General features: G+C 47.4%; 1 protein-coding gene across 1 annotated transcript in view; it reads right to left on the bottom strand.

Annotated features, from left to right (window-relative positions):
• Positions 1-12500, bottom strand: part of cdh24b (cadherin 24, type 2b) — a 111743-nt gene that overhangs the window by 26415 nt on the left and 72828 nt on the right. Inside the window, exon 6 of the mRNA XM_086172590.1 lies at positions 6860-7041. Within this exon, the coding sequence (XP_086028716.1) occupies positions 6860-7041 (182 nt within the window). The remainder of the gene's footprint in view (positions 1-6859; positions 7042-12500) is intronic.

Here is a 12500-nt window from a genome sequence, read left to right as displayed (position 1 = left end):
CACAATGCACGTCGACCCCTACGGCACACGCGTTCGCTCGGGGGAGTTGCGTGCACGCACATACGCTCATATGCATGCATATATGTGTGTGTGTGTGTGTGTGTGTGTGTATGACATACGCCGCCAGTGTCAAGGCCTCGGGGCACGGCTCCGCCCACCTCGCCGCTAGTGTAATAGTTGCATGATGTGACAGCAGGTTTTTTTTTTTGTGTATGTGTGTGTGTGTGTGTGTGTGTGTGTGTGTGTGCCCCCCTCACCCCCCCCACGATCCCAGCTGATTGGTGATCACATCGCTCTGATAACAAACGTTTCGGACACTTCCTGCCAACGAGCGCCGCGGCGCCATTTGGAGAACAAAGGGGTCTCTAAATCTCCCTTTTGACTTTTTTTTTTTAACCCCCCCTCTTTATCCCCTCCGCTTTGCTTCCCCCTTTGCTTCCCCCTTTGCTTCCCCTTTTGCACCCCCTCCCCTCCTCTCTCGCCTCCAGTCCTTCATCTTTCGCTCTCAAACGTCCACCCTCCCTTTTTTTGTTCACCCCCACTTGCAAAGCGAGACTCTCTTTCTCACTATTTCACCATATTTCTCCGTCACCCCGCCGCCCCCCCCCCCTTTCTGAGGAGATTAACGCAATCTCTCCGCCGCGGCGAGAAAACAAACACAGATAATCCTGGCGCGCTGCTGGCGTGCGACCGAGGATTAGCCCGCCGTTTTAAGTGAGAGCGTATGGAAATAATAAACGGCGGCTGGCCGACCGGCCGACCCATCCCCCCCCAGGTGAGCGGCGCTAGCTGCGCTAACGGCGGGTTTACAAAGCTAACACCTCCCCCGCAGAAAAAAAAAATAACGTCATGCAACGTGGAGTCTGAGCTGGTAAACAGGTGTGTGGCGGTGGGGTCAGATTCTAAACAAGACCGCCATGCCGACTCCACAATTAGCGGCGGCTAACACAGAGGGCCTCTGTGGAGAGCCTGTTAGCGGACCAAAGGTGTGATGTGTGAAAGGGGAACATGCGTGAGCACCACAAGCACATGCATTTGAGTGTGTGTGTGTGTGTGTGTGTGTGTGTGTGTGTGTGTGAGCTGGTCGGTGGACTGTTTTTTTTTCTCCCGGGAGCTGTGGACAAACAACACACAGTGACACGGCTTCAAAATGCAACGGCGAGCAAGACGAGGCTAGCAAGGAGGGTCTGTGTGTGTGTGTGTGTGTGTGAGTGCTAATTTAGCCCACAAGCAATTACACCCTAGCAAAAAAAAAAAAAACAAAGATCCAAAGCTAGCCCAAGAATTGAGCGCAGAGCTAATTTAGCCCACAAGCAACCCCAAACATTATGCTCCAAAGCAACCTAAACCGTAAACACACACGCTAGCCTTAACTTTTAGCTCTCAAGTTAACCTAAACATGTAGCCCACATGCTAGCACAATACATTAAGATCCAAAGCGAGCCGACAAATTGAGCAAAGAGCTAATTTAGCCCACAAGCAACCCCACACATTACCCTCCAAAGTAACCTGAACAATTAAGCACATGCACTAAGTTTGACATTTAGCCCCACACGCTAGCCCAAACATTTTATCCACATGCTAGCTAGCACAAACATCGAGAACCAAACTAAAAATGAGCAAAGAGCTAATTTAGCCCACAAGCAACCCCACAGAATATGCTCAAAAGCAACCGAAACAATTAAGCACACATGCTAGCCTTAACATTTAGCAAAATGCAATAGCGAGCAAGACGAGGCTAGCAAGGAGGGTCTGTACGTGGGTGTGTGAGTGCTAATTTAGCCCACAAGCAACGCTAGCAAGCACAAACATTGAGAACCAAACTAGTCTAAAAATGAGCAAAGAGCTAATTTAGCCCACAAGCAACCCCACAGAATATGCTCAAAAGTAACCGAAACAATTAAGCACACATGCTAGCCTTAACATTTAGCCGGGGGGCCGCGGATAAACAACACACAGAGACACGGCCTCAAAATGAAACGGCGAGCAAGACGAGGCTAGCAAGGAGGGTCTGTGTGTGTGTGTGTGTGAGTGCTAATTTAGCTCACAAGCAACACCAAACATTATGCTCCAAAGAAAACTAAACCATAAACACGCATGCTAGCCTTAATATTTAGCTCTCAAGTTAACCCAAACATGTAGCCCACATGCTAGCACAAAATCTTAAGATCCGAAGTTTGCCAACAAATTGAGCAAAGAGCTAATTTAGCCCACAAGCATCCCCAAACATTATGCTACAAAGCAGCCTAAACTATAAGCACACACGCTAGCCTTAAAATTTAGCTCTCAAGTTAGCCCAAACATTTAGCCCACATGCTTGCACTAGCAACCTAGACAATTAATCTCATGCACTAGGTTTGAGATTTAGCCCTGCACGCTAGCCCAAACATTTTAGCCACATGCTAGCACAAACACCGAGAACCAAACTAGTCTAAAAATGAGCAAAGAGCTAATTTAGCCCACAAGCAACCCCACAGAATATGCTCAAAAGTAACCGAAACAATTAAGCACACATGCTAGCCTTAACATTCAGCCGGGGGGCCGCGGATAAACAACACACAGTGACACGGCCTCAAAGCACAACGGCGAGCGAGGACTCATGTGTGTGTGTGTGTGTGTGTTTGCTTGCGTTCAAGATCGTGCACGCCCGCATCCCCATCCCCCTAGTGTTGTTGTTTCGGTTGGATGCAGGCAGATCAGACAGAGACAGAGGGGGAGTAACGACATGTGGAGAGACAGCGGCTGATGATGGGAGGAGGAAGAGGAAGAGGAGGAGGAGAGAAAGTCTTTGGCTGTCGCCGGGGGTCCCTGCGGGATCCACGGTAAATAAACGTCAATAAGCGGCGTGCCGCACCCCGGCTGGCAGACTATTAATGACCCGGCTTCCCTCGGCTCGGCGTGTCCCTGCGTCACCCCGTCCTTCATCGCCACGTCCGTCTCCTCCTCCTCTTCCATTTATTTTCCCTCAGTTTTGTCATCTCGCGCTCCCTCCATCCTGTCCTCCAGGTCGGCTATATTTTTCTCCTTAATCAGCCCTTAACCCTCCTCCTCCTCCTCACACGTCACTCCGAGGTAGAGACATCGCCATCCACCATCTTTTTCTTTTTTTTAACAGGGGGCGGCTGCAAGGTCGAGAGTGTTACATTAACGGCTGTTTATTTATCTCTCTGCAGGTTTATTAGCGTCCGCTGAGTGTGTGTGTGTGTGTGTGCGCGTCAGAGATCAGCGGTTAAAGAGATTCAGCCCACGGCAGCAAGATGACCAGCAAGGTCAAGGCCGACCTCCGTGGCAACGCAAATTGTTCCGCTCGGAAATCCTTCCTCCTCCGGGGGCGCCTGGATCATCATACTCGTCATCATCTTCATCATCTTCGTCGCCCCCCTTCCCTTGTTAGAATTCTGCATGGACACTCGTGTGAGTTATAAACACACACACATTTTTATTTCCATCCGCCTCCCGGAGCCCGTTTTATTTTTATCGGGGCCTCCATCTTTGTTTTGGTTACTGAGAAAGCTTCACTACATTATAGCGCCATCGGCAAACAGGGAAAACGGGTCTAAATGCTAGGTGCTAATGCTGAATAATGCTAAATAATGCGGCATAAACTTGTAATTTTCCCTCCAGAGTGACATACATGTTTTTATGTTAACCCCCGACGGTTTTCAAATCCGCGTAACTGTTAAAACATGATTCTTAAATCCCTTAATCCATGTCTTTTTTTTTTTTTTTTGTGGTTGTTATTAATCTGGAATAGGCATCATCTTCATCTACTTAGCTATGCGGGATGAAAAAGGAAAAAAATAAAAAAAACGAGTTTATATACTACACCTCGAACCACCGGTGCAAAGGGCTGGATTGTAATCCGCTATAATATAATCTATATAATCCACGATAATCTATACATATTATAATCCCCCACTGTCAATATTCATGTCAATCCTCATAGCATGATGAAGAGTCCCAACAGCAGATCAGCACATCCCACCCTCCCTGGCGAGCAACTCCCCCCAGGCCTCAAGCTAGCACTAGCATTTAGCTTACAAGCTAGCCACTCTAAAGCCCACGGTAGATAAACTTCTAGGCAACTAGCTAGCATAAATATTAAACAAACTAACTAGCTCAAACTCAAGCCCCAAAGCTGGCCAAAACATTTAGCTCCCAAGCTAGCCCAAACAATTACCCCACACGCATGCATAAACATAAAATCCAAAGCTAGCCCAGGAATTGAACAAAGAGCTAATTTAGTCCACAAGTGACCCCAAACATAACGCTACAAAGCAATGTAAACAATTAAGCACAGTTGCTCGTCTTATCATTTAGCTCTCAAGCGAGCCCAAACATTTAGCCCATCATGCTAGCACAAAACATTAAGATCCAAAACTAGCCTAAGAATTGAACAAAGAACTAATTTAACCCACAAGCAACCCCGAGCATTACGCTCTAAGCCAACCTAAACCATAAGCACACACGCTAGCCTCAACATTTAGCTCTCAAGCTAGCCCAAACATTTACCTGACAAGCTAACCCAAACACCTGGCCCGAAAGCTAGTCCAAACTTCAAGCCTATTAAAAGCAGAGATCTTAGAAAAGTATTGCCTGCAAAGGAGGAAAAATAAATAAAAAATATGAATAATATAATGTAAAATGTGGTCAATTTATTGCTAAAATAATTAGATTTGTTAAATTACAGGGTTATTACTTTGGGTTTTGACTTTGACAGAAACCTCAAGCTTATAGATTAAATGCGTCCCATGTTGTTGAACAGATTGAATTTAATTTAAAGTGATTTACATAAAATCAATTAGCCAAGATTTTCTTTCGGGGGTTGGAGAGGGGTGTAAAGGTGCCTATTTGAATTCCAGCTCGCGAGTCAGCGGGTAAATGAATTCCACTCCAGATTGAAAACAGCGTTAGCATTAGCATTAGCATTGGCGTCAAAGTCAACGCATCATTTCGGGGCTATTGAGAGAACAAAACAAAACCATTGGGTAAATCCAGAAATTAATATAAATAATCATAAGAAGAAGGATGAACAGGATAATGATAATAATATTGAAATCCTTGAAATAACAACAACAATTGTAAGAATAATGATATTAATAATAATAATAATGCTAATGTCCCGCATTCCAGAATGCAAGGCAGGCGGTAACGATAATAAAATGAATGAATTAATAATACCAACAATAATGATGATAAAATTAATAATATTAATAACACTCTGAGACCCCAAGCAAGGAATAAGTGGTACAGATAAAGAATGAATGAATGATAAAACTAATAATGATGATGATTTTGATAAAAAAAATAATATTACTGCTAATAAAAATACCCTGCAGCCCCATGTTCAGGATAAAAGCCGGAGATAATAAATTAATTGATTAATTGATAAAAATGATAATAGTTATAACAATGATAATAATAATAAAAAAAAAACAAAGGGAAGGCGGACTGACGACCCGCGCGCTGCATTTCTAATCGCATGCAGCCTCCAATTAGGAAGGAATATCCCATCCGCAGAAATCTGACCCGTATCAGGATTTATCTGCACATTCCAAAGGCGGCAGCGGCGGCGGCGGATTTATGGCTCACTGAAGGGAGCCGGATGTAATTGCTCCATTCCTTTTCCCTCCGCCGTTCCCAGAGCGTCGGGTCATCATTCGTCTGCGAGCGGGAGTCGGGTGGGGGCGGCATCAGGTGTGCAGAGGGGGCCCCGCCCCCCCGGTGGCCCCCTTTTTCCGCGGGCGAAATGAGGTTCCTGGACGGAGCCGCTCGCTTATTAACGCATAATAACGGAAAATACTGCGCCGCCGCTCTCAATCCTTCCCTACCGCTCGTCCGTCACTCCCTCTGGGAGATTCGGGTCGGACGCAACACGGCGGTGGCGAAACCCGGCGGGCCTTGAACGCAACATCCTGGGCTTTTATCGTGAGGGGCGACAGTCCAAACACATTGTTTTACGAGTATTATTACATCCAGGGCAAAAAAAAAAAAAAAGGACAAAACTGTTTTTGAGTGTGTTTGTGATTTAAGATTTAAGCGCTGGTTTACGGTTGCCCCCGGTGACTTGTTTATTTCCCTGTTTTATTAACAGCGTGTGAACGCTTTGCAAGCCGCCGCCGCCGCTTCTGCGCGCTCCCTCCTTTCCGCGGGAAATAAATCAGAGTCGCTGGAAAAAAACACAGTCACACTTCTTGGTTGAATTGGACGAAGCAGAGCTGTTGACACACACACACACACACACACACACACACACACAGACACACAGACGAGCTGCAGATCAAACACTCAGCTGCTAAAAGGACCGTCTGAAAAGGCCTCAGCGGCGTCTCCTCCTCCTCCTCCTCCGTGATGTGTACATTAACAAGTCGCCGTGGTAACGAGCAGGTGTCAGCGCCCGTCACCGAAGCCCCGCCCCCCCACACACACACACACACACCGCGTGACAACGCACCCTGAGATTTGTCGGTTTGACGGACAGTAACAACTGTTATCATTTACCAAATCATTACGCTGGTTATCCAGTGTGTGTGTGTGTGTGTGTGTGTGTGTGTGTGTGTGTGTGTGTGTGTGAGACAATTAAAGCTCCACCCTCACACTGCTTTTAACTTCACCTCTCCTCTCCTCCCACTGACCTCTGACCTCGGCGGTCCCTCCCGAGGCCGGCATCCCACATGGGGGCGGAGCTTAGCGTAACTGAGGTGCACTTCAAGTCTCTCCAATTGCGTGGGAGGATCCGGCGCCGCTTCGGTTACGCTTTCAACCGGCACGCCATAAAATCGCAACTCGTGGGAGGACTTCCTTCCCCTCCTCGCCATTCTTAACCCCGCCGTGACCCCGCCCGTCGCTTCCCCCCTACCTTGTTGAGCGTGATGACGGCCTCCTGGTCCACGCCGCTGATGTTGAAGGTGTCGCCCGTCTCGCCCTCCAGGATGGTGAACTCCAGCCTGGCGTTGTCGCCCAGGTCGTCGTCGCTCGCCGAGATCCGCCCGATCTCGGCGCCGGGGATGGCGAGCTCCGACACGGAGAAGGACCACATACCTGTCAGGGGGGAGGGGTTAGTTTAGCCTTCCATCAAATATGGACGCCATATTTACACCTGTAGGGTTTTACTGACTTGAGAGAATGAGTGGTTAAGAGAAGAATGCATGTGTGTGTGTGTGTGTGTGTGTGTGTGTGTGTGTTTGAGCGCTCTGAAATGTTAGCAAATTGCTAAGCCAGAAAAAACATCCAATTTTCACTGTGATGAAACAGCAGGAGGGAGCTTAGAGGTCAAGGCTCCGCCTCCAAAGCTCCGCCCCCGAAACGTCCTGATTGGACAACGACTTCATGCCGCCGAAGCTAATCGTTCCGCACAAACACAGGGTCTTTCATGCTTTGCCTTCCTGCTCTGACGTCCCGCCGTTTCCTGATTCAAGTCGGCGACCGTCAAAGCGACGCTTTGTGTGCACCCCTACTCACACACACACACACACACACACACACACGCACACACACACACACACCCTGCTGGTACTGCAGTTTGGCGCACGGTGAAACCCACATTACCGCGGTGAGATGTAAACGCAAACATCTTCTTTATCTGGTTTATTTTAACCCGTCACAAACACACATGAGCGTACACTTACGCACACACACACACACACACACAGATTTACTGCACTGGAAATGAAAAGCAATAGAAAAAGAAAATGAGTGTGTGTGTGTGTGTGGGCGGTGAGAAGGGGGGGAAATCAGTGTTTGGCTCACACACTCGAAACAGACGTCTCCTTCAAAAGGAAGCTTTTATCTTCTGCTACCGCTAAAGCTAACGGAGTCGGATATTCCCATCCGCCTCCGCCCGCCTCCACCCACCGCCACGTCTTGTTGGGTCGGACTCCGACAAAGGGCGGCGGTGGTGAGGTCGTACCTAATCTGTAATTTCAGATGACAACCCAGATTATACATGAAACCCTTCCAAGAAACTAATAACTAACACAACAGTCATTTTTCCTAGGATACTAGAATGAGGGAATAGAAAACCCATGTGTTACCTGATAAAGGAAAACATATTAAAAAGCAGTATGTGTGTGTTGGTGCATATGTGTGTGTGTGTCCAGCTCACCCACATGATCAAGCATCCCCCCCCCCATCATTTAGCCACTCAAGGATCATGACGTTTTTGTAAGAAATTGATTTTGTGCTAAGGTCGCTAACATCGCTACCAGTGCTAACGTCGCTAACGACACTTTGAAAGCTCTTACTCTCATTTCCAGATAAAATTTCCTGGCCTCTCGTTCCTCGTCGTCGCGTTTCCCGTAAAACCGGCGGGAAATCAGAGATCGGGGGCGTACTGTTGTCATGGCAACGCAGACACAAACAAAGAAACAAACAAACGGCCGAACCCTTAAGTATTTGTTTTTCGGATCACCGGGTTTCCTTTTTAATTTTTTCTTCTCGTCATCTTGTTTCAGCCACAGACGTCCTTGTTTTACAGAACACACACACACACACACACACACACACACACACCGATGAGGACATCCGTCTGTCAGGTGAGCCCACCGAGACTTTGATTCTACAATTGCAAGGTGCAAATGAAAAGCGGCGGCGAGAGAGGGAAAGTCATTAACCCTCCCGTCATTCAGCGCCGCTGATGGGAACGGTTATCGCTTTGAGAACGCCGGCGTTCCCCCGCCGCGGCGGGGAGAGGCGCTAATCTGCTGAGCGTGCCCAGACGGACATAATAACGAGCGTCAAAACAAAACAAGCGAATCAAACATCTTCTTTTCTTTTTCTTTGCTTTTTTTTTCTGTAAAAATCGTCCCTAGCGACGGCGCCGCCCCCGCCCCCCCCCCCCCCCCCCCGCTGGCTGCACCTGAATGGCGTCTTGTAACCGCCGTCCCCTCAGGGAGATCAGTTTATTAGCACTGTTCTGTTGCTAACACAACGCTAATTGCTTTGAGGGATTGTTTTCTTTTATTTTCCTGTCATGTGATTCTCTACAACCCCCCCCCCCACACACACACACACACACACAAGCACTCAATTAGCATTTAACATTTTGTTTAGTTTTGTTTTTAGCTGCTAGCTACTGAAGCATGTTCTCCAAGACACTCACAAGGGGCTACAGCCTCATACAACACCTCCTCTACTCAACATGTATAGGAAATGTGGATGGATGGATGGATGGATGGATGGATGGATGGATGGATGGATGGACAGATAGTTGATTGAATGGATGGATGGATGGATGGACGGACGGACAGATGGATGGATGGATGGATGGATGGATGGACAGATAGTTGATTGAATGGATGGATGGATGGATGGACGGACGGACAGATGGATGGATGGATGGATGGATGGATGGATGGATGGATGGATGGATGGATGGATGGAAGGATGGATGGATGGAAGGATGGATGGATGGATGGATGGATGGAAGGATGGATGGATGGATGGATGGATGGATGGATGAGCAGTTGGTTGGATTGGACGGACGGACAAATGGATGTATGGACAAAAATGACAGGTGGTTGGATTGGACGGACGGACGGACGGACGGATGGATGGATGGATGGACGGACGGACGGACGGATGGATGGATGGATGGATGCTGATAAATGGATGTATAGATGGACAGAAACACAGATGAATGGATGGATCAATAAAAAGCAGAGATCTGCTGAAGGGACCGACAGGTGATGTGACTCCGGCCGCCTCGGAGGACATTTGATCTGGTTCTTTGACCCGAACTAACATCTGCAGATGAATGTCCTGAGCCGCCAGAGGCACCAATGAAGTCTGCACAAGGACGCAGATTCATCACTTAACTGCCTTTACGGACGACTTTATATTTGATTTAAATATTTCCACTCCATTTTGTCGTACTCCAGCGGTTCTTATTTCACATTCCGAGGCTCGGAGGGTTCGAACTTTCTTTTTCAAAGTTCTCCCGTGGAATTGACAGGGTGAAATATGCAGTACAGTCCGCCAGAAGCATTGATTCTGTGTTCAGATATATTGAAATACTTCATTGTGATATTCCATAGTCATAAAATACCACATTCACTTGTCTATCTCTTTATATGCTGATGACACAGTGGTATATATTTTTTTATTACTCTTTTTTTTATGTATTTGTATTACTCAGCGTCATCATCCTGAGCTAAGGAGATAATTTCCAGACTATAAGCTGCTATTTTTGGGGGCTTTTTGGGATTTTTTGGGGGGCTAATAAGCTTCATGCCGCTAAAACATGTAGCCTCGTCACATCGGACCGATGCTGAGACACCAAAAAAGACGACTTTAACGGTTTCAGTCCGCATCAGCAGTGTTTCAGGCACCGTTTGGAAAAAAAAAAAAGCATTTCGGTATTTGCGGATGTTACCAATACGTATTTAATTAAAAGTAAAAGAAAAATGCAGCCTATTTATGTACACATATATAGGTTGTAGTCAGGTGCGCTCAATAGTCCGTAAATTATGTTACTCCGAGCAAATTTGAAGTAATTGTATTGGACTACATACTCCCACTCCACTGCGTTCCACAGAGGTACTTCTTCATGCTTGAATGCATGATGAATATTTCATGTGTTTTAAATGTCTCATGTACTCCGTGTAAAAGAAGCCTATAAAGCATTAACTATACATTAATTACAAATCAGGGGAAATGCGATATGATGAAAACGACATTTCATCCATACGGCCGACTCAAACGGGCTCTCAGATGTTGTAATAAAACATTAAAACGCTCTTTATGACTTTAAGTGGCACAAACATAACATACAATAACGTACTACCGATAACATACCACATTGACTAATAGTATATTTACTTCACAGGCTCTGAGTTGCAGATTATATTCATCTGGGATGACATGAAGACAAATAAAGGCTGTTAGCATGTTAGCATATCGATGTTAGCGGGCTGGTGTTAGCGTTTAGCCTCCGGGACCTAGCTGACGCAGGCGAGGCGCCTGGTATCAAATGTCCGACCGGGATTGAACTCCATCTGAGCTCCTTGGGATTATTCTAGGATTACGGTGGGGAAGCTCCGATAGGCCGAGATTAATTTCCACGCCGGTCAGCCGGAGGCGGCGACGTGCGCGGTTATTACACCGTCGTGACGATGAAATAATCGGAGCGAAACCGATGGAGAAGTGGGATCGCCGCGGACTCACCGTCACACAGATTAAACCCGTGACACTTTCTTAATCCCACGCCGTTACACAAGAAGAAAAAGAAGTTCATTCTGTGTATGATATATTTTTCTATATATATATATATTTTTTTTTTATTTCTTTATAGACACACATTAGTTATCAGGTAACGGCGGGATTTATTTGATTTCTGCTCACCTTAAATTCTGTGTCAATCTGACCGGACAATGTAGATTTAACAAATAAATCACTATAATTGATAAAATGTGATAATATTATTAATATTATGTATGATATTCCTTTTTTTTTTTTCTAGTTATATTTTATTTTTTGTAAACAGGATGAGCTGTTGGAAGACGCAGCTGGACGGGATGAATCGGCGCTAAAGGGCAGTTTATGCGGCGTGATGGCGGCGAGACGGAGGCGTGATGGCGGCGGCGGCGGCGGCGGCCATCTGGATCTGACTCAGCATGAGACAGCCGGCGAGGAGAAACTGAAACGGGCCGGTCGCTTAGCAGACGACAAATAGTTGCACGGTGTGTGTGTGTAAGTGTGTGTCGGGTTGCGGTAAACATGGCGGCATGTTAGCTGAAAGGGGGCGGGGCTTAAACGGACAGGAAGCAACACCTTTATTCATGAGCCGACCGCAGAGGTGAGGGGTGGCGTCAGCGGGCGGGGTCAGAGCGGCGGTGGGCGGAGCCTCCCGGGAGTCATTAACGGGTAAAAAAATGGCGTTTGCGCCAAACCTGCGGCGCGTGCGGGAAATAGCATGAATTAAATCTGCATTGGTTTAACTGGATGGAGAGGGAGAGGGAGGAGGCGGCTATCGCCTGGACGCCTGCACTCCTCAGAGGGATTAAGGGGCGTGTGTGTGTGTGTGTGTGTGTGTGTGTGTGTGTGTGGAGATGGCGGGGGGGGTATTTAGGCGTCGAGTGCTCGCCGGAAGGCCGGGAATTTAATTCCCTGCATGACGGCGTCCAGGGCGGCGGCGGCGGCTCTGCTGACGGAGTTCATCAGAAAGCAGGGTCTTTCTTTCCTCCTTTTACCCCCCCACCCCCTCCATCTGCCCCCCCCCATTCACTCTTCTGCCCCCCATCACTCCTCCATCTGCCCCCCCACCCCCTCCATCCCTCCCAGCAGTCGTAAAACGCTGCATGTTGCTTTATGATTGCCCCCCCCAGGAAGGGGCTGCCCATTAGCTACTGCTGGGCTAACTCCTGATGCTACGTGTGTGTGTGTGTGTGTGTGTGTGTGTGTGTGTGTGTGTGTGTGTGTGTGTGAGGATGCCTCTGTTTGTATCAAGTCGTACCAGCAACTTTAAGACAGAGAAAAACTTTTTTTTAGCTTTTTAATACTTT

This window comes from Fistularia commersonii, chromosome 25 (genome assembly GCF_037954325.1).
Source record: "Fistularia commersonii isolate RoL2024-O1a breed Wild chromosome 25, RoL_Fcom_v1.0, whole genome shotgun sequence".
In the NCBI taxonomy this organism is placed as follows: Eukaryota; Metazoa; Chordata; class Actinopteri; order Syngnathiformes; family Fistulariidae; genus Fistularia; species Fistularia commersonii.
This window is presented reverse-complemented; position numbering and strand designations above follow the sequence as displayed.